Genomic DNA, 21,882 nt, shown 5'->3' on the forward strand with positions numbered 1-21,882 from the left:
TTCTCTGAGAGAAGTGGAAAAGAACCTGTTTATTTAACAAACAAAATACTCCCCAGCACTAAAAAATGAACAACACCAGATGACAACAAAACTCTTTCACCACTCTGCAGAGATGACAAATCCAGAAAGTCTCTCCTGGGGGTGGTCGCCCGGGTCTGGGTGCTGGGGATTGCTCTGGGCACTGGGGATGGCTGCTGCAGATCACAGAGCGCAGGCTCCCGGTGCTCCTCGGTGTTTACAGGGTCCCAGTCTGGAGCAGGTTGGATGGTATTCAGAAGAAGGAAAGGGAAAGAAACAGTCCAGGGAAAAAATTGGAATGCCTAGTTAAACTAACTAACAGGAAAAAGCAAAGGCAAGAGCGGAAGCAAGAGCAAGCAAACAAAGCCAGCAAAAGCAAGCCAAGCCAGCCCGCACAAGCCTCTTGTGGAGAACAGACCATGGGGGGAGGTGAGACAGCTGATAACAAGACAAAACAAACCTTCACTTTCAGAGTCAGTTCTGAGAGCACAGAACAGAATATCAAACATGAACAGAACCCACGATTGGGGATACAAACACCAGAACCTCACCCTGGGACACCTGGATTTCCACATCAGCAGGAGACAGTTCCTGACAGTCAAAGGGTCAGCGGCAGGGTCCTCATCACACTCGTTCCTTAAATGTTATCTGGCCATGCAGACGGTTTTAGCTACTTCCACAAGTACTTTAAATCAACATTGGCTGTTTCACAAATACCTCTGAGTTATTACTGTCAGTTAGTTACAAAAATGTGAGAACCCTGGCCTTGCTCTGGGGTCTCATGTGGTGGTGAAATTCCTCCTCCAACCCGTGCTTCCAAAGAAAAACTCCGCAGGCTTTAGCTGTTCGGTCTCAAGGCAGTTTATTGCTAGTTATCTAACAGATTATGTTCTTGGACTGCGGCTATTTGATCAGCGGCCTGGGTAGAGGCACACACACCCTGACATCCTCTCTGTCTGCTGTCTTCTTCGTCTCTCTCCCCTCCCAGGGCTGCTGCTATCTTTTATAAGATATATTACGTATAACATGTTTACAATTATTCCCCAATACCTACTACCTACGTTGCCAAGTGTTTTTCTATTCTAAACCAATCTGTGAGTGCCAACATCACCAAGAACATGGAGGTAAGGAAAAAGAAGGAGGAAGAACAGGATCAGCCCACTTTCCTCCATCTCAGAACTTCTGACCCCCATGTACAAAGTGAAAACCCCCCTGTACATGTGTTAAAACCCCCCTGTACAATACTAAAAAAAATTCCCCTCTATTTTGTAACTACTTTTACTATACTATCTCACCTTTTGTGATTGCTTGTTCCACCTCCAAAGTTGGCAATTCATTCCATGGCTCAAACTCAAAATCACAACTGTTTTTCAGTTGTCTGCCAGGGTCTAGAATGCTTCTGACCAAGGCCTGGAACCTCTAAAAATGTCTGAGAGACATTTTGAGTTCACACACAAAAATAATAGCATTAGTTATTATTTCACAACTACAGCTACTTCTGCAAAAGTTAACATTCTAATGCACAACACATGGCATCCACTTCAATATTTTGCAAAAGCCAAAACTAGTATGTATGTTTTTCACACTGTGCACAAACTAAACTATCAGCCATGAATGATGTTCTGAGGATATGAGCTACACAGGGGCCAGGGCATTGGCCACAAAAAGCTGACAAATTATACTACAGCAAAAGCAGTTAAAAGTGATTACAAATTGTACTGTATCAAAATCGTTGTGATTAAGAATAAGTTGCAGAAGTCAAGACATAAGAGCAAAAGCCACCAACTACATAGTTCTCTATAACAAACCCAGGGCAGGTGTTTCCCTTGCAGGGAGCACTGGGGCCTTCCCCGGGCCCCTTCTGCCCTCTGGCAGAGCCGGTGGCATTTTCCAGCACACGCAGTTTGTAACCAAGAGTCGGGTGCAGCCCAGAAGGCTCCGAGCGCCTCCTCCCAGGCTGACTCTGCAGATCCGAGGCTGCTCTGGGCTCTGCCAGGGCTCTGCTGGGGCTCAGCTCTGGGCCAGGCTGGGCCCGCTCTCCCCTCACATTGCTGCGGGCAGCCGAGTCACGGAGGGAGGAGGAAGGGACACCTCAAGGGAGTTGAGGTTTAAGAGAGTTTTTATTCAAAAAACTGCCATACAAAACAGGCTGTCATAAGAGCTGTAACAAACAGGCTGTCCTAACTACCATAACCAACTAGCACTGCTAACTACCATCACTAACTGGTTGTCCTAACTAACTACTGTAACTAACAGCTTTCCTCCAGTGCTTCATCTCCTCTGCTGCTCTCTCAGTTGCTTTGCTGTGGTGATCAGAGGGGTCAGGCTGGAGAGAGGCTTGGCTGATGATAAAAATGGGTGCTGCCCAAAGGATAAAAAAGAAAGAAATGAACTGTTACTTTCCAAAGCCAACTTACTCACAGGCTCTGTTGCAACAGGACAAAGGGAAATGGTCTGAAACTCAGGAGAGGGAAGCAGGCTCAGGTTAGATCAAAGGCAGAATCTTTTTGCCAGGAGTGGGGAAACACTGACAGAAGGTGCCCAGAGATGTGGGAGGTGCCTCCTCCCTGGGAACATCCAAGCTCAGGCCAGGCAGGGCTCTGAGCACCGGACCTGCCTGAAGATGGCCCTGCTCCTTGTGGGGCACCAGGGGCAGATGCCCTCGAAAGGACCCTGCCAAGCCAAACCCGGCGAGGATTCTGCTTGCTTTGCGTGTGGAACGCAGCGAGGCTGGAGACTATCAGAGGGGCCCCAGCAGAAAACCCCTCCCTGGTGCTGCTGCTTCCCCTCAGCCGCTCGGCATTCACCTGCAGCAGCTCCTGGGCAGACCAGCGCTGCTCCTCGTCCGGCTCCAGGCTGCACTCGAGGAAGTCCCGCAGCAGAGCCGACAGGCGCCGGGGCTCCTGCAGCTGCGGGGTCCCGTTGTGCCGGATCAGAGCGCGAGCCTGCAGGAAAAGAAAACTCAGCGCTCTGCCAGCTTCCTTCCCACCCACAGGTGCTCACAGCGACCCCGGGTTCTCAGCCCCAGCTCCAGGGGCACTTTCCTCCCTGGCAGAGATGCTGCTCACAGCTTATTTTCCTGTGCCAACCAAGAAACCCAAAGCCTGGTGCTGCCACAGCCATTGGAAAGAGCTGATGCACTTGCTTCACATTTTCAGGTCATCCTCAGAGCCAGAAGAGCTGACACAGCATAAATCCCAAAGCAAATTGTTGCTGGAGACTGCGGAATATTTGTCTGTGTTGAGGCTCGAGTGCTCTGGGAATTCCCTTCCCCAGGTGCAGAAACCTCCAGCTGCTGCTCCCAGTGCAGGGTCACCCTGTGCTCACAGGGCTCTGCAGCCCCTGGAGATTTTGCCTCTTACCATGGCCCTCGTTTCCTTGAAGTAAGGAGGTTCTCCTTCCACCATCTCGATGGTCACAATGCCAAAGGACCAGATGTCCACCTTGGGGCCATAAGGAGAACTGGTCACAACTTCTGGGGCCATCCAGTGAGCAGTGCCCACCATGGAGCTGCGCCAGTCCTGCTCAGAGCTGAGCTGAGCACAGAGGCCAAAATCAGCTGAGGACAGAAACAAACACTGTCAAAGGCAGCTGGAATGAGGAAACTGAGCACCAAGACTCCCCACTCTCAGTCTGAGAATGGAGTAGTGAAGTCAGCTGGAAAAGTGCTCAGGGCTGTAGCCAAGGGAAGGTGGAACTGGACCCTTAAAGAAACCCTCAGCTTTTGTGCAGTGGCTTTTACTGATTCCCTTGAAGCTTTAGATTCCAACTCCTGCCCCTCTGGCCCCACAGCCCCACAGCCGCACCCGGGAGCGCCGTGCCTGGCCAGGAACACCCACCCAGCTTGACAGAGCCGGCCATGCCCAGGAGGATGTTGGAGCTCTTCAGATCTCTGTGGATCACCCGGTTCGCATGGAGGAAATCCAGGCCCTGCAGGCACTGAGAGAGAACAAGAAACACCAGGACAAAAACCAATGGCCAGAATCTATCACACAAGAAAGGACAGGTCGGAATTCTGCCAGCAGCAGCTTTGCTGTGACAGGCCAGGAGTGCAGAGCAGACAGGCTCCAGGCAAATGGTTCAGGGCAAAGCTGAGAACAGCACATCAAATCCAGACCAGACAGAGAGTGCCACAACAGCAGGAAAGAGAGCAAGAACAGAGCAGAAGTGCAGCGATGCTGGCAGGCCGTTCACTGCAGAGGCTCTTTCTTCTCCAGCTCATTAAAACAACAGAGAAACAGAGCCCTGAGCATGGAGCCACTCCTGTTCTCACGCCTCTGTGGAAGGACCATCGTGTCCAAGCCGTGGCAGCCACAGGCAGGATCCCTCACCTCCCGACTGACAGCTGCCATCTCTCCTTCAGCCATGCGTGTCTGTCTGACAACGTCCTGCAAAGTTCCTCCATCCATGTATTCCATCACCAGCCAGAGATCTCCGCCAACAAGGAAGCTGGAAGAGGAAAGCAGTGGCATGGAGACGAATGTGCAGTGCTCAATTCCCCCATGGAAAAGCCTGGAGTGGAGTTTTGTTTCCAGGTCACTTGTTCATGAGGACAGAATCTGATGGAGAGACATTCCTGCCAGGCTGCAGAGTCCTTGGAATCTGCACAGTCTAAAGGAGGAGACACCTGTGAGAAAGGAGAGGCCTTAGATGGCAAGCAGGTGAAAAATGCAGTTTAGCAAAAGCCCAGATCAGTGTGGAACCACAACACTGGCCCCCAGCTGGTTCAGCTTCTGAGCTCATCAGTTCCACCATTCCCTGCAGAACAAGGCAACACAACCCCCAGGGTTATCCAGGGGAGGAGGCCGTGCAGCACTTGGGACAAAAGCAATCAGAAAACCTTTCAGAAAGTCCCTTCAGAAACAGGCAAGGCCAGTGCAAAATGGGCAAATGAGGCATTTCTGGAAACAAGGCGCTGGTCTTCCTGGCATCTGCAGCAATGGAAAAGGGCTGGGAAGAAGAAGCCAAGGGAAATAATTTCTGCTGTGGTTTATCAGCCCTTGCTGTAAGACACAGAAAACGGGGTCAACTTGAAGGAAAAACCAAACCAAAGCAACCAAAGCACACAAAGGGAGCGAACTGCCAGGCTGCTGTTTTTGGAAGATATGGCTGGGTCAGGCATTTTCAAAACAGGCTACAGACTACGGGTGCCAGGAAAGGTTAAGGCAGGGCCCGTGCACGGAGTGAGGCCTGGAGCACTCACCGGTCCAAAGAGTTGACAATGTTGGGGTTCTTCTTGTCCTTCAGGAGCAGGAGCTCATTCACAGCGCGTTCCCCGTTCTGCCCTCTGAGACTCATTTTCTTTATGGCCACCTGAGGGGACATTGCAGACCTTTAACTGGAGGAGTCTGTGGCAGGAGGCCACAGCCAACACGGGGCGAGGCTTTTTGGAGCGACGGAGCCGGGCTGTGCCAAACTGCCCTGGGATGGGCACCAGAGCTCAGCAAGGGCCACTCCCACAGCCCATTGCTCTGCTCGCTGGGGCTGCTTACAGGACACACGGCCAGAGACATTTGGCCTTGCAAGCTCTGCAGAAATGGCCCCTCAGCTGTCAGCCTCCAAGCTCTAACCACATTCTCTGCACCTACAGTCTTCTCAAATAGCCTCTCCTCCAGTGGCCCTGTCGAGTCCTTTGGAAACGGTTCCGAAAGCCCTGGAGACAAAACAGCAGAGAAGAAAGAAGCAGCGCTTGAGGCCCTGGGAGTGAAAGCCAGCCCAGACAGGAGATCTCTGCTGCCTGCAGCGCTCACAAACACCTGGGTGCATCGACCCTTGCAACAACAGTGCAGCAGCCACCAGCCCTCTGCCATGCCAGGTGTGCAAGGGAATACTGAGACCCAACACGAAGGAATTGGGCTGGAGCAAATCCCAAATGTCCACACTTAATTGCTTTAGTTCAAAACCTGAGGTGAGCAATGGGTGTCTAAAGAGCTGGAAAAGAATGCATTTCATCCTTTTCCATTTCCTGCCTAAGATCTGCAGGATCCACAAGGGTCCTGCCATCAGGCAGGTGATGCATTTTCCCCCAGAGTGCATCAGCTCTGTGTCTGTTGCTGAATGTATGGGCTCTACAAGCTGTGCTAGAATAGAGCACTCATTAGTTCATCTCTGGTTCCTGTTTCTAAACCATTAGGTTGTTAATGCTGACTGAAGGATATTTTTTGAAGCAAAATATTTGAAAGAAATCTCCTTGAGAACTGTTTTCTGACAGTCACCAGATGGTGAGTGGCTCTTTTAGGCAATCCAGCTCCAGACACAGAAGATCTTCCATGTCCTGCTCCTTGCTGCAGGCAGGACACTGCCAGCCTCAGGGGCCTGTGATGGCTCCTTCTGACCAGAGTTCTCAATTCTGATCAGGACTGAGAGACAGCAGGATGGCACCCCAGTGTCTGAAGGTGTTTGCAGCTCTCCTGACTTCTCCCTTGATCCTGCACCAGCACAGCCCCTGGGCTGCTTGTGCAGAAGTAGCTGCCGTGCACTTACCCTTGGCCAATCTGCTCCACTTCCAGGTATTTCTCGGCAGGCTCCGCCACGCTCACGATGTTCCCTGAAAGAAACCACGTGGAAGAGGCTCCCTCCCAGAGCCAGACCCCACCAGAGCAGAGCCAGAATGCAGCCCCACTCCCTGGGGCCGTGAGCCCCTTGGTCTCAGCTGGGAAGGACAATAAATGCCCCTGTGACATTCAGCTGCAGAGCAACGCTGGCTGCAGCTGATGCCGAGACACACACACAGCCCCTGCTCTGAACACAGGAACAGAGCAGACGTACTCAGCTGCACCAGGCACCACTCCCCTCTCCCCTCTGGCTGCAGGGCTGTGCTGCTGTCAGAACCTTCAGCCCAGGATCCCACAGCGGAGGGAGGTTCCATGTCCTCTTCCCAAGCACAGGGAGGTTCTCCATCCTCTTCCCAAGCACAGGGAGATTCTCCATCCTCTTCCCAAAACGCTGCAGGTTCTCCATCATCTTTCCAAGCCATGGGACATTCACTGTCCTCTTCCCATGCTGGAGAAGTTCAGCCTCCTCTTCCCAAGGCACAGGATGTCCTCTGTCCTCATCCCACACCATGGGGGCTTGGCCATCCTCATCCCGCACCAGGGGACATCCACCGCCCTCGTCCCACGCCGGGAGATGTCCACTGTCCTTGTCCCACGCCGCGGGAGCCTCGCCGCTGTATTCCCACAGCGCGGGATGTTCGCCCTCGTCTCCCAGAGCAGCGGGAAGTTCACTGTCATCTCCCGGCACCGAGGGAAGTTCACCAGCGTCCCCCAGAACAGTGGGGAGCTCACTGCTGTCTTCCTCGTCTTTGGCCTCCTCTTTGGGAGCAGAGGGAGCCAGAGGAGGGGCTGGTGCTGCTTTTGTGCCCTGTGGACAGACGGCAGCGTGAGGGACAGGAAGTTCTATCTCAGAGATCACCTTATTTACCTTCAGCTGCACATCCAGCTGCACGAAGCAGAAATTGGGATTGGGGCTCTTCAAACTAACAATGGGCTAAAGTCGACATTGCCACTTATTGTTGGGAAAACAATATTCCACCGTGGCTAAAGCCATCAAGCAATCCTCTGCCTGCAAAACCAGACCTGCAGCTCTTCAAAAGCTCTGCAGCAGAAAAGGAGAAATCTGCTGGGATCCCGCTGCTGCTGCTGCTGCTGCAAAGACTCTGACAGGAACTTTCCTTCAGCCTCCTAAGCTGGCACTCGGCTGCCACACGCCAAGCTCACAGCTTGCTGCACAATTCCAAACACCAAAGATTCCTTTCCCACTCACCGGAGGAGGAGCTGCTCGGAATCCACACATGAGGTGCCCTGCAACGGGAGAGGGAACATGAACCAGGTGCTGTCAGGAAAAAACTGCCTGTGGTGGGAAATGCCACGGAGCAGGGCAACCCCGAGAGAGCATTTTGCTTTCCCAGCATCCCTCCAGGAGCCACAGTCCCTTCCCACAGCAAGAGAACAGCACAAAATGCTGGGCTGGGTCAGTTCTTGGCAGGGCAGGGAGTTCCCGGCTCTGCTGCCACAGACTCCCCGCTGGAGGGAACAGAACCCCCCAGGGCTCATTGCAAATGCTGTGCACGCCCCGCTGGCTGCAGACACCCCCTTTTTCAGCTGCAGCTGCTGGCAGGAGCTCTCCCAAAGCAATGGAGCCTTCATGGCCATTTGGTTACAAAGTCAGCTCGGGTCCAGAGGAAGAACAGAAAGCACACAGCAAGCCCAAAGCCACAGCACCGAGGGAAAACCTCGACTTACGTGCCAAGTGGGTTAAAAAATAGCCCGAATAAGCCACAGAGTACAGCGCGCACTGGATCATTTTGGCTGCACTGCACACGTCTGCAGACTGCAGCCCTGCAAGCACACAAGGACACCCGTCAGGGCTGGGCTGGTGCTGAGAATGCCTCGGGCAGGAGGATCCTCCAGCAAGGAGCAGTGCCCAGAGCCACTGGGGACACTGAGGCCTCCGTGTCCCACAGCCACGGGAGCACCTCGGGGACGTGGCAGTGCTCCTGTGACATCACAGCAGCAGCTCACGCAGAAACCGCCCGGAAGGTTCTCCTGGGTCACAAAGGAGCACAAAGAACCCTCCCAGGGCACAGCCTATTGCCCAAAGGCTCCAGGAGGAGCTCTGAAAATGCAGCAAACAGGGACACCCCATAGCCCAGCCTGAACACTGAGGAGGAACAAGGACGGGAGCACAGCAGAGGAAACAGGACCTTTAGTCACTGCTACTTCTGACTGAAGCCAGCAAGCCGTGTTCCCACTGGGATCTTTGTTCTCCCTATAAAAACAAGCAAGGTGCTCCACTCTAAATATACAGAAGGCAGGAACTGGGCAGGAGGTGGGATTAGGAAGGAGGAGGAGGAGGGAGAGAGGAAAAGGAGGAACAGGAAGAGGAGGATGAGGAGCAGGAAAAGGAGAAACAGGTGGTTCCAGTGCCCCCTGAGGCCGCAGCACCCTTGGCCCCAGGACCATCGCCCCCAGCTCATCCTGCAGGTGAGAGGGGAGGGGAAGCTCGTCCCAAATCTTTCGGGGGGTCCCTGAGAGGGTTTTTTATTGGGGTGTGTTGGGAATGTGCAGATTGTGGAATTGAGCCCCAGATGTCATCTGGGAGGCCCAAATAAACCCTGGGAGGTTTTTTTCTGTGTGTGTGTGTGGGTTTGGATCTTGCAGGACCCCAAAGCTGAGCCCCCTGGGGGATCTTTGGGAGTCCACGTGGCCATTGCCCAGTGTCACCAGGGGGAGGACATTGGTCCTGGGGACCCCCGGGGGAGCAGAGGAGGGGAACCCCTGGGACCCCCGGAGTGGGGAGAGCAGAGAGGGGTGATCCTGGAGCTGGGGGACCCCCGGCTGGCTGGAAAGGGGGGGAGCCTGGAGAGGAAGGACCTCTGGGATCTCAAAGTAGAGCATCAGGGGAGAAGGGACCCCATGGAGCCCCAACAGCCCCTGGATCATCCCTAAGCAGGACACCTGAGAAGGGGGAACCCCTGGAGCCATTGGACCCCCATCATCCCAAGGAAAGGAAACCTCTGGAACCCCAAAAGTGGAGAGATCAGAGATAGGGAACTCCTGGGAGAGTTGTTTTGGGCTGAACCTTGATACTGTGGAGATTTTCATGGACACAAGAGCCCTGCTGAGTTCTAGGGATGGACTTGGGCAGGAGGAGCCTCCAGTCCAAGGTGCTCTCCTCTTGTTTTTCCCCCAAACCAGGATTTGTCATTCCCTGCGCGTGGCTAGATGGAGGAGGAGGAAAAGCCCCAGAGATGCTGCAGGAGGAGGAGCTGTAAACCCAGCCCAGGGAGCTGTGGGGAGGAAAGAGCCCCCCTGAGCCAGGAAGGCGGGCGGAGATCCAGGCGGAGCTCGGAGCTGGTGGAGAAGCCTCATGGCAGGGAGAAGCCCCACAAGTGCTTGGAATGTGGGAAGGGTTTTAGCCGGAGCTACCACCTGATGGAACACCAGAGGATCCACACTGGGGAGAGGCCCTATGAGTGCTTGGAATGTCAGAAGAGCTTCAGGTGGAATTCAGAGATCATCACTCACCAGCACCTCCACACCAGGGAGGCTCTGCGGGTGTCCTGAGTGGGGGCAGAGCTTCGTGCGCTGCTCCAGCTCCATCCCCATGGGAGGATCTGGGCTGGACGGTCCCCAGTTGTTGCAGCCTGAGCTGCTACAAGGAGAGTCCAGGGTAAAGAAGCAGAAAAGGCCTTTGCATGGTATCCACAGATGTTTGATTCAGCCATGCCATGAGATGTTCAGGGTTTTCCCCAGCACACCCATCCCCCTGCTCCAACTCTCAGCTCTCCCTGTCCCGAGGAGTCGGGGTGGGGGTGACCCTGGTCCCTGGGCAGTACAAAGATGAGGCCCAGTCAGGGAACAGGGAGGGAGTGGCCCAGGGACACAGGAACAGACACAGGAACAGGGAAAGGAGCAAACGGAGTCCAGCAGCCCCTTGAGGGAAGCCTCCTGCGTCTCCCCAAACCAGGGAAATGCCCCCCAGGGTCCCCACAATTCCCCTTTTTATATTATTAAGAAAGCTTCTCTGGAGGATCAACTGAATCAACACAAAATGATAAAAACAATCAAAAGCGCTCATATGACAATTTTCAAAATGCAAACAATTCTGAGTCTCTAATGTCCAAATAGATTTTCTTAGAGCTGTGTCTTGGTTCGACAAGACAGGAGTCTGTGAAAGAGGGCAAAGCCTCCTGTGCAATGGAGAACGGCAAACCCCCCTCCCTCTGAATTACCAGGGTCTTTAAATTAAAAGGCTCTCAGGCAAAGGTATGGGAGTGGGAGTAACAATTCTTTACTAGGAGAAAACTAGACAACAATTTAAAAAGGCAAATGCAATCGGTACAAACAAAACCAGTGAAAGAAAAAGTCCAGAACCTGAGGGGTGCCAGTATCAGTTCCGCTGGGACAATTGCTTCCCTTGCAGTGACTGATGAATTTTAGCTGCAGTGGTGATCTTTAGAAGGGTATAGTTTTCCTCTGAAGATCTGGTGGCAGTGGGGCCGGTCTTCCTCTGCGCCGGGGTTGCCTCTGAGCTCCGCTGCCGTCGCCTCCGCGCGCCAGCTGCTTCGCTGTGAGTGTCGCCGAAAAGAGAGCGAGAGCGAGCTGCTTCCCCGGGAATCCCGCGAAGAGAGAGAGAGAGAGCTGCTTCTCTCGGAGTCCCGCCCAGAGAGCTGCCTCCTCTCCCCAAAAAGCTACCCCTTTAAACAACAATAGAGTGCTTGGCTTCCCCCCTCTGGGTGGGACCCCTCACGGTGTTACATTTACCAGCCCTGCATTGGATCAGTCAATGGTGTATAAACAAACCATTGCCTCTACAGGGCAAACCATTGTCTCTGAGAGAGATAACAAAAACCTGTCCAACCGGTTTGCCTTCAACAGATGGCAAATGGAATACAAGCTTATCTTACAACCCAGGACAAGCTGGCAGGAGGGATGTGGGGTTTTCTTAGTCCAGTTTATCAGGAGATGGAGTCAGGAGCCTTCAGTAGGGACTGGTTCTCTGGCCCCTGTGGCAGTGCTGCTGGCTGTGACAGACTTTGTACGAGGTAATGTAGGTGGTGGTGTGCCTGTTGGAAACTCCAAATAGAAATCATTACCTTTTAAGAAAAAGATAGTTACTTTAGGAAAATCTTCCTTTCTTTCCCCCCAATTACACTCCCTCGGGTATTATGAAGGAACTCTGGGGAAAGGGACTAGTGGAGGGAGGCCATGGAAAGGGGGAAAAGGAGGTAGGAATTTGTGGGAACATAAAAAAGGGGTAATAGGACAACGGAAAGGAAACGGGGAAAGTGGGAGGGGGGCAGGGAGGCCACAGGAATTGGGGAAGGGTAGTAGAAGAAGTGAGATTTATCGGACTGGAAAGTTGTTTTGATATGGAGGTGGAGTCTTGGATGGAGGGCGGCTTGTTGGTGTTCTGTGCTCTTTCAGCTTTTGGGCTGTTGCTGGGATTTGGTTGTTGGTTTTGGGTTTTATTTCCCCGGTAGGAGTGTGGAGGACTTCCATGACATGGGTAATATTTTGCAGGTTTGCAGTTTGGTGCATGTTTGCCACCTTGCACTGGAACTCCACCAGGTCCTGTCACATCGGCTGCTTGGGGGCCTTTTCTTCCTTGTATTATATTAAATTCCACAATTTCTCCATCTCCTAGACTGTGGAGTTATTTCCTGGGGTTATTCTTTTTTATAGCAGTCTGATGAACAAGCACATCTTGTTTGTTATCATTCTGGGTTATGAAACGGTATCTGTTTTTGACATTGAACCATTTCCTGTCCCCAGAATGTTCATGGCAAGGACTTTTTTACCTTGGCCAGCGGGTTTGCGTGTGTGTTGGTGATGCTGGACGTGGCGCCGGTGCTGGGGCGCTGCCGTGCGGGGCTCGTCCCGCTCCCGGCGCTGGCGGCCGCGCCGAGGCTCGGCCCCTTCTCCTTCCCGGGCTCTGTCCCGGCCGGTGCCCGCGGACGCTGCAGGCGCAGGAGCTCCGGAGCAGCAGCGGGGCGGGGGCGGCAGTTTCGCCCCAGGACTGCGGTTCTGAGCCGCCCCCGGCGGGGCTGCCCGCCCGCCGGCCTCGCCCGCCCGCCCTCGGCCCCGGGGCCGCGGCTGCCGCTCGTTGTCTCCGTGCGGGACCGTGCCGCGCTCCCCGCCCGTTTCCCGGACGCTGCGAGGGCTGATCATTTCTAGGTGTTCTGGAGAGGGCAGCGAGGTGAGTTAAAGTGCACAGGAGGCCAGTGAGGGCAGTTTGCTTGGAAATGGCCGAACTGGCCACAGTTCAAGCACCTCTCGTTGTTAATGGGCACCACTGCCTCCCCCACCCCTTTGCTCAGGGCCAGGGCTAAAGCAGTTTCTGAAGAAGAGGCCTTAGTGCAGGTGTCGACCATCTGTGCGATGAGTGGCTCTGGATCTTGGGGAAGAGCTCCGAGAATCTTTTTGGTTTCCGGGTTGGCGTTAGACATTGCCATTTTTCCCAGGAGTTCATCCCTGGCCTCTACATTATCAATTTGGTGATCGATGGCCTCTGGGAGGTGGTCAACAAACCTAACAAATGTCTCTTCAACCCCATGATGGATTGAAGAAAAGTTTTGGACAAGGGTGGTTCCATCAGGGATTTTTAAAAGAGCAGTCTTTGCAGCAGATTTGATGTCATCTAAGACATTGTTGGGCAGCATGACCTGATCCTCTGGTCTGCTAAATTCCCCCTCTCCTGCCAAAGCCTCAATGCCTTCCTGGCCTTCGCCTAAAACTTCACTCAAGTCATACTTGGATAGGATTGGCTTTAAAAGTTTTTTCCACTACAATAGTGCAGTGGTAATGTAATGGAAGGCATGGGGAATTAAGGTATATCCTGTGAAAGTTTAGTCCAATACATTTTTAAAATATGGAGAATTGTGGCCGTAGTCTCTGGCCGCTTTTCTCAACTCCTTCCCCTCAGTGTGAGGAATCCGCTCCCATCGCGGCTCCTTTCCCCGTTTAATGACGACAGGCGCCACAAGGCAATCGAGATCTCTCACCAAGTCCAGGTCCCCATCCCACAGGGCTCCTCCCTGATCCGTGTCCAGCCTCCTCCCGGCCTGTTGTTACTGCCGGGGTGCCGCCGTCCTCATCCTCTTCGGAAGGTGGGTCGGGGCGGGCTGGAGCGCGCAGCCTCCGGCGGAGCGGTGGGGCCCGGTGACTCGGGGCCTGCAGGCCAGCATGGCAGGCTTCCAGCCAGGCCCGCGTTCGGTTCCGCGGCGTGGGAACCGGGATGGGCTGGAGAAGGAGGGAACCACCCTCAAGGGCCCACTCGGGGATGTGGGCAGGGGACAGAAGGGGCTGGTCCCAATGGTGACACCATCGACGCAGCTGCGAGCGCAGAGGAGGGACCCGAGGCGGGGCTGTACAACTGACATTCCTGGAGCTGGGGACCAAACTGGGGACAGGGCAGTCGGGGACAAGGGAGCGGGGAAGGCTCGGGCTGGAGTGGCCAGGGCCAGCCCGAGAGAGGGACTGAGTGGGGCAGGAGGCAGCAGGGAGTAGGTGACAGCCCTGTGCCCGTGGGCAGGGTCTGGCTCCCATCCCACCCATAGGGGAAGCAGGGTTAGGATCAGGGAGGGAGGAACACGGGGAACAAAAACCAGGGACCCAACTTTCTCACTTAGGCTTTACTAATTTAAAAATCAAATTGAAAATAGGATTAAACTTGCCCACTTTATAATTCCCCCCCACTTGTATATCATAAATGCATCACCCAACTTTCCCCCAGAATGAAAGTGACAAAACATCTTCCTGGGAAGCCTCAGGAAAGTGCTCAAACAAAAACTGAACAAAAGTTTTAAGATCCCTCTTTTTAAATGAAACATTCCCTAGTACTAAAGTTGCTTTAATATGAATATAAATCTCTCGTTGAGCTGGGGATAAATGATTGTCCATGTTCCCCAAACAACCCAAAATTCCCCCCCACGAGGCAAAAGGATTAACTGAAGATAAATGTGTTCGTGTGTGGTGCTCTCCCCCGGGCACCTGGCAGCCCACGCTGCGAGTACTCACCAATGCGAGGGACACGAAGGAAAAGCGAAACCTCGAGGGGGCTGGTGGGCTCCTGCCGGTCCTTTGGATTCTGAAAGCTTCCCTTCCAAAGCGGCAGCCTTCCCTCAGAATTCCAAAGGGGTGCCGACAGGCCAGGAGAAACAGTCCTCACAAAGCGAAGGAAGAAGCTCCTCCTGGAGCTGGTCCCAAACGGCGCTTGAATTCCCAAAGATCCCGGATCCGATGACCTTCAGGAGACGCTCTCCGGGACTGGACAACTGTCCAAGGTCCCTGTTCTGGGAGCCATTTGTTCCAGCCTGAACTGCTACGAGGAGAGTGCAGGGTAAAGAAGCAGAAAAGGCCTTTGCATGGTATCCACAGATACCACGGGACAGATACTCCAGGGACAGCAGCCAGGTACTGCAACAGCGACCCGCACGTTATGGAGCAAAGAAGGACTGCGGTGGACTGGCTCTGCCGGTGCAACCACGAGTATCTCAGCCCGTTCCTCAGGGAGCGCCGAGGTGAGCGTGGGGCAGAGCGTGTGCCCTCGAGCCCTGCTCTGGCAATGACCCTGAGGGCCCTCAAAACCTCCCTGGGAATCGCCCCAGAGCCCTCAGCCCTCCTTGTGCCCATCCCCGAGACCTTCTGTCCCTGACACTGACCCCGTGGCTCTCCCAGTCCATCCCAGTCTCTCCCAGTGCCTCCCGGCTGTCCATCTCAGCCTGGCGTGGCGCTGCCGCCCCGCAGCCAATCAGAGCGCGAGTCTCTGATGACTCATCAGTTGCCAGGCAGACCCGCAGCGCCGCGTGCCCCGCGCTGGACTCGGCCTCCCAGTGCCGCGCGCTTCATTCCCAGTTCCTCCCAGTGCCGCCCCAGTCCCTCCCACTCCTTCCCAGCCCATTCCCAGTTCCTCCCAGTGCCGCCCCAGTCCCTCCCACTCCTTCCCAGCCCATTCCCAGTTCCTCCCAGTGCCGCCCCAGTCCCTCCCACTCCTTCCCAGCCCATTCCCAGTTCCTCCCAGTGCCGCCCCAGTCCCTCCCACTCCTTCCCAGCCCATTCCCAGTTCCTCCCAGTGCCGCCCCAGTCCCTCCCACTCCTTCCCAGCCCATTCCCAGTTCCTCCCAGTGCCGCCCCAGTCCCTCCCACTCCTTCCCAGCCCATTCCCAGTTCCTCCCAGTGCCGCCCCAGTCCCTCCCACTCCTTCCCAGCCCATTCCCAGTTCCTCCCAGTGCCGCCCCCGTCCCTCCCACTCCTTCCCAGCCCATTCCCAGTTCCTCCCCAGTTCACTCCGAGATCTCCACCCTCTCTGCCAGTGCCCCCCCATCCCCTCCCATCTCTCTGAGTGCCACCCCAATCCTTCCCAGTCCACTCCCAGTCTGCCCCAAGGCCACACCACGCCTCCCCTCTCTCTCCCAGTTCCCCACAGTTGATCCCAGTGTGTCCCCGCTCTCTCCGAGTGACCCCCAGCGTGTCCATCTCGCTGCTGCCCTCGAGTTCCCAGCCCGGCCCCGGCCGCCTGCTCCCATCCAGCTGAGGTGGTTCCAGGGCCAGCAGGAGCTCTCTGTGGTGGCCACCGACGTGGTCCCCAGTGGGGACTGGACCTACCAGCTCCTGGTGCTGCTGGAAACCCCAACCCGGGCCGGACTCACCTCCACCTGCCAGGTGGAGCACATCATCCCGGAGCACCCTGTGAGCCGGAACTGAGGTACGAGGGAGGAATTGGGGGCACTGGGAGAGCCACTGGAATATGCTGGGAGCAATTGGGAGTGAGCTGGAGAGAGCCTGGTTTCAACTGGGAGAGAAGGTTGTGGGTTTGGAAGGGCTAAGAAAGTGTTTGAAGGATTCTGGGGAGGGTAGGAGGGTGGGATGGGGTTCTGGGGGTCCCTGGAGGGCACTGGGATGTGACTGGGAGAGGATTTGGGGGTCCTGGGGCAGTGGGGGCAACTGGAAGGAGGCTGTGGGATTCTGAGAGGGACAGGAGGGGCTTTGGTGGGTCCTGAGGAGGTCAGGAAGGGATCAAGAGGGAGGTTTCAGGGGATCCTGAGTGGGTTGGGAGCGACCAGGAGGGTGCTTGCAGGGGCCTGGGTGCCTGTGAGAGTTTTTGGGAGATCCTGACCCCTGTGGAAACCCCAGAGATGCTGCTGGATGCTGCCGCAGCAAGATGCTGACAGGAACTGGAGACTCCTGAGTTGGGTTTTATCTTCCTGGCACTGGGGATCGGCGCAAGGAAGTCTGGGGGATCCCCTGAGTTTTGTCCCCTCTCCTCTGGAGTGTGTGTGCTCCCTGGGGCCCCCAGCCCAGTGTCACCCCCTTTTCTCTGCTGTCGTGGTTTGACACGGAAAGAGAATTTTTTCCGGAAGGAAGAGGTCAATTTAGATATTGACCAATTGAAAGTAGGCACGCCTCTGAGAACACAGAGGGGTTGAAAGCAGAATTCCCAGGGGAACTCGCTCTCTTTGGTTCCGGTCAGCGTGCAGTGCAAACCTCCCCTGCCCAGCCACGAGCCGGGTGGGAGAGGTGAAGCCCCATGGCCTGATGGAGGTAACTCCGAAGGGTGGAGGGACTGGAACCAGGCTGGCCCCTGCAGATGGAAATGTGGAAGAAATCTGGGATGTCTCCGTTCCCCCCTGCCCAGAGTTTCTCTCCCGACAGGGAGAGAGAATAGAGACAGTGGCAGTCAGCGGAGCGGGGGAAGCTGCAAGGTGCCCAGTTGTGTGGGAGTTGCTGGATGTCCGGGCATCGGGCCATCCCTGGGAGTTCGGACTTTTAACCCTTCCTTGAGAAATTTTGTGAATTTTTCCTTCCCCTCCTCGGTTTGAAAGAGAGGAAGAGGGACACCTTGGACCCTGTCATGTTGGAAGGAGGAATTCTGGATGGGAGGGGGACAAGGAGTGGCTTTTGGCTGGACTTTTCCGTGTTAGCCACAACCTGAACCAATCTTCTCCTCTGAGAGAGACTGTGTTTTGGGAGGATGCCAGTGAGTCAAGAGACCTGCTTCATCTGGGAAAAAGACAAAATTGGAGTGAACAGAGAAAAAGTTAGGGGGTTTGTGGTGGCGCCTCCTAGTCCTGGAAAGGAAAGAGAAGAGAAGAAGATCTCTGTTCTTGAGCCCTCGGCCCCAGGGGAAAATGGGGGGGACTGTGGTCCCAAACAATGAAAACTGAACTGTTGTTTTTCTCCCCTCTTGGCAGGGCATCCTTGAAAGGAAAAATCCTAAAAGCAGTCTGTCCATCCATGCATTGGTGGTGAGAGCACTGTGCATGGAAAGGAGAAGGGTCACCATGGCAAACTTTTTCTCCGGGCGGTGCCATGTGTGACATGGAAGCACAGGATGTGGAGCTGTGTTTCTTGGGGGAGTCTGTGGCACAGGAGAGACTCTGTTCCCTCGATAGACTGAGTATCGGTTGTTTGGAGGGTGGAAACCTGATTGGGGTCCAGATTGTGTCTCACTGTGGTTTGTTGGAGTTGGGTGGTGGGGGAAGGAATGTTTTGCAAGGTTTTCATTTGATCTTTGTGTGTTTTTTTTTTCCCGTTCTTTAGTTTTCTCTTTTCTTTAGTAGTAGTAGTTTAATAAAGTTTTTTTCTGTTATTAAGCTTGGGCCTGCTTTGCTCTGTTCTAGATTCCACTTCACAGCATTCAAGGGAGGGATCACATTTTCATGGGGGCACTGGCATTGTGCCAGTGTCAAACCATGACATCTGCCCACAGAGCTCCTGAGCCGCCAGCGGCCGCAGCCCCTCCCCGTGGCCTCGGGCCCAGCCAGGACCCCCCCCAGCTGTATCCCCACGCTGATTTTGGGGTGATTGAGTGCCCCCAGCCCTGCTGTCACTCTGCCCCTGCCCCCTGCTCCCAGTGTTCCCAGTAAAGCTCCCCAGTTAAACCCAGCCCAGTTCATGGGGGCACTGGGGAGGGACTTGGGGGGACCCCACGGCGGGGCCGGCACTGGGCAGGGAGGGCGGGTCCAGGTGGGGAACACTGCCTGCTGCGGGTCTGCCCGGCAACTGGTGAGTCATCAGCCCCGCTCGCTCTCATTGGCTGACTCTTCTCCACCGCGTTCTCTCATTGGCTGAGGAGAGGCCCGGCAGTGCAGAGAAGGAACGGGAGAGATCCCGCCCCGAGCACCGGCACGGGGACAACAGACCCGGCCTGGGCACAGGGAGGGAATTTATTACCAACCAAACCACGGCAGCACCAGGAGAAGGGAAAGAAATCCCTCCAGCACCTTCCCCCACCCAACGGGGATCACCCACAACAGGGTAATCCACCATGGAGAGACGGGGACATCCGAGTTTAGAACAAAGCCAATTTTATTGAGTGTACCAGGTGTTTATACAGGGATTGACTTGTATGGGGCTTATAGAGGGCTCTGTTTTTGGTAACAATTTGCCATTGGTTACACATTCTTCGTGACATCCAGTAACCTGGGAACATTTATCTTATCACAAACACTCGCACCATTTATTCTGGTCACTTCTTGCCCAGGGAGACTTAAACTGCATCTGTGTCTCCCACAGTTTCTGCTCAGTCAGGCCTCAGATATCGGGCCCCTTTATCAGCTCCATTGCTTTACTCTCTGTTTTATTCCCCATACCGGGGCACCAGGGCTCTGCCCCACGGGGGTCACTGGGGATCATCCAGCCCGGATCCTCCCATGGGGGATGGAGCTGCAGCAGCACACCAAGCTCTTCCCTCACTCTCTTCCCTCACTCCAAGCTCTTCCCTCACTCTCTTCCCTCACTCATGGCACTCAAAGGGCTTCCTTTAGTGGTGCCTCCATTGGTGTCTGATCAAGACTGAGCTCTGTGAGAAGCTCTTCCCACACTTCCCACACTCGTAGGGCCTCTCCCCGGTGTGGATGCGCTGGTGCCTGATGAGGTGGGAGTTGTGTTTGAAGCCCCTCCCGCAGTCAGGGCAGCGGTAGGGCCTCTCCTCTGTGTGAATCCGCTCATGTAGGAGGACACTGGAGCTGGTCCGAAACCTCTTCCCACACTGGGGACACTCGTAGGGCCTCTCCCCAGTGTGGATGAGCTGGTGTGATCTCAGGGCAGAGCTCCACCCAAAGTTCTTCCCACATTCCAAGCACTCAAAGGGCCGTTCCCCAGTGTGGATAACCCGGTGCTGGATCAGGCCAGACCTGTCTTTGAAGCTCTCCCCACACTTCCCACACTCGTAGGGCCTCTCCCCGGTGTGGATGCGCCGGTGCACGGTGAGGCTGGAGTCGTGCTTGAAGCCCTTCCCGCAGTCGGGGCAGCGGAATGGCCTCTCCTCTGTGTGACTCCGCTCGTGTCTGAGGAGATGGGAGCTGGTCTGAAACCTCTTCCCACACTCCCCACACTCGTAGGGCCTCTCCCCAGTGTGGATCCTCTGGTGCTCGATCAGGCTGGATCTCCGGCTGAAACCCTTCCCACATTCCAAGCACTTGTGGGGCTTCTCCCTGCCATGAGGCTTCTCCACCAGCTCCGAGCTCTGCCTGCATCTCCGCCCGCCTTCCTGGCTCAGGGGGACTCTTTCCTCCCTGCAGCTCCCTGGGCTGGGTTTGCAGCTCCTCCTCCTGCAGCATCTCCGGGGCTTTTCCTCCTCCTCCATCCAGCCACACCCAGGTAATGACAAATCCTGGTTTGACAGAAAAACAAGAGAAGAGCACCTTGGACTGCAGGTTCCTCCTTGCCCAAGTTGATCTCAGGAAGTCATTGGGAATCTTGTGTCTGTAAGAACCTCCATAACACCAAGATTCAGCCCAAAAATCCCACAAACTTCAAGACACAGATCAAAAACTCCCCAAACATCACAAGTCAGCAAATCCTTCTCCAAAACATAAAGATTCAGCTGCCACATAAAACCAAAGCACCAACATTTAACCCAAGAAAGCTCAGAAACAACAAGATTCACCCCCTGAAAATCTTGGATCCCCCTCTACAGTCACCTGCTGCATGTGGAGGGAGCAGCGCTCCTGGGGCTGGGGGGAGGCTGCAGACACAGGGAGGGGTGGAACCTTCTGCTGCTTCCTCTTTCTGCTCCTCCTCCTCCTCCTGTGTCTCTGCTCTTCCTCACACTCCTCTTCCTCCTGCTATTCCTCCTTCTCCTGCACAATCCCACCCTCTCCTGCCACCTGCATCGTTTGACCATTTTGTTCCTCAAGCCTGCTTCTCCTTCCCCTCTCCTCCTGCCCCCAGGCCCAGCACCCACTGCCGGCTCCCTCTTCCCCCCACACCCACAGCATCCCAGCGCAGGGGCAGGGATGGAGCTGGGGCAGGTCGGGCTGGGGCAGCGCTGGGCTCTCGGCCGCTCCCGCCCGCACTCGGTCCCCACTGCAGCCGCTCCCGCCAGGACAGCGCGGGGGGGCCCGGCCTTGGCGCTGCCCCACTCCCACCTCCCCAAATTCCCCTCGCGGGGCCATGGGGCCGAGGGGGGTTGGTCCAGGTAGGGAATGCTCAGAGGGCAAGATACCTGTACTTAAGGGAGTGACAGGAGAAGCCAACGGTGTCAGAAAATGTCATCAGTTGATGACACAGACTGCTGCTCAGACAAGGTCCTGCTCAATTCATTAACTTCCAGACGAACAACAAAGCCTTAACAGAGCCATGAATATCGTTTGCTATACAAAAGTGGGGAGCATATTACGGTGGGTATGTAGTAGGTGGATTGGGAAGTCTGTACCTCTCAAGCACTTCAGCCAATGGGGAAAGCAGAGGGAGATGTGGCCAGGAGAATTAGGATGAAAACGAAGCTGTGTCCTCCAATAATTAGGAAGATCCCATGGGGAATGTCCCATGGCCTCTCCCAGTTTTAGGAATGAAATTACTTTTAGAGACAACTCTGTCTGCTTTGTGGACAGAATCCTCTGCTGATGTCAATTTTTCCACACACCCTGGGGCTCATCCCCAATTCCTTCCACCATCCGGAGCGGGAGGCAGGGAGTTCAGCTGAAGGTGCCTCACCCACTTTGGGTGATCGGCTCCCATGGCTGGCGGAGGCACCGGGCATTGATTGGGGACCCGGGAGTGACCAGGAGACAGACGAGTGACACATCAGGGGGGTCTGGGAAGAGTCAGCAGGGAGAGAGCACTGAAAATCTCATCAGTGAGTGCCCTGGGATCCTCGGGGAGTGAACATGGCAGGGTTCCCATGGAGGGGAGAAAAGGGAAAGCCAGGGAAGGGGCCTGGCCAAAGGGATGATGATCCCAAAATGTCTCTGAAGGGTCCCTTGGGAGAATGCTGAAATAGTTTGCACATTCCCCCAGAGCTAATTAAGGTATGGACACCCAGGGGAGCAATAAGTGAAGTAGAGAAGGCATTTGTACAACAGGGGATGGATGGTGTTGGTGTGCTGGGAAGGGATCAGGTGAAGGGGAGTGTGCA

The 21,882-nt window shown here is 55.1% G+C and overlaps 3 protein-coding genes and 1 long non-coding RNA gene across 4 annotated transcripts in view; 2 read left to right on the forward strand and 2 right to left on the reverse strand.

Annotated features, from left to right (window-relative positions):
- Window positions 1-21,882, forward strand: part of LOC144247634 (uncharacterized) — a 748,886-nt gene that overhangs the window by 647,428 nt on the left and 79,576 nt on the right. The window lies entirely within an intron of this gene.
- The window catches only part of LOC144247632 (uncharacterized), a 375,628-nt gene that overhangs the window by 274,170 nt on the left and 79,576 nt on the right, over window positions 1-21,882 (forward strand). The gene's annotated exons all lie outside the window — the stretch shown is intronic.
- Window positions 3,083-8,322, reverse strand: LOC146764256 (serine/threonine-protein kinase PAK 3-like). The gene is made up of 10 exons (XM_085564957.1): window positions 8,262-8,322; window positions 7,783-7,820; window positions 6,963-7,380; window positions 6,502-6,565; window positions 5,623-5,671; window positions 5,222-5,331; window positions 4,350-4,467; window positions 3,858-3,957; window positions 3,381-3,577; window positions 3,083-3,097 (listed from the first exon to the last, which is right to left on the reverse strand). The coding sequence occupies exons 1-10, from the start codon at window positions 8,320-8,322 to the stop codon at window positions 3,083-3,085; spliced, it is 1,170 nt and encodes a 389-aa protein (XP_085421083.1).
- LOC146764257 (uncharacterized) lies at window positions 10,791-15,016 on the reverse strand. Its single transcript, XR_014950949.1, has 2 exons — window positions 14,541-15,016; window positions 10,791-13,763 (listed from the first exon to the last, which is right to left on the reverse strand). It is a non-coding gene; the product is annotated as an uncharacterized LOC146764257 (long non-coding RNA).

The sequence above is a fragment of the Lonchura striata genome, chromosome 35 (genome assembly GCF_050655825.1).
Source record: "Lonchura striata isolate lonStrDom1 chromosome 35, ASM5065582v1, whole genome shotgun sequence".
NCBI classification, from domain to species: Eukaryota; Metazoa; Chordata; class Aves; order Passeriformes; family Estrildidae; genus Lonchura; species Lonchura striata.

Excerpts from the sequence above, each read along its gene's own strand:
- LOC146764256 (XM_085564957.1), bottom strand. The coding sequence starts at position 8,322 with ATGATCCAGTGCGCGCTGTACTCTGTGGCTTATTCGGGCTATTTTTTA. Across the intron at positions 6,566-6,962 it reads GATGATGGAGAACCTGCAGC|GGAACATCGTGAGCGTGGCG; the intron begins GTTTTGGGAAGA and ends GGTTTCTTTCAG. Across the intron at positions 5,672-6,501 it reads GTGGAGCAGATTGGCCAAGG|GGCTTTCGGAACCGTTTCCA; the intron begins GTAAGTGCACGG and ends TTTTGTCTCCAG.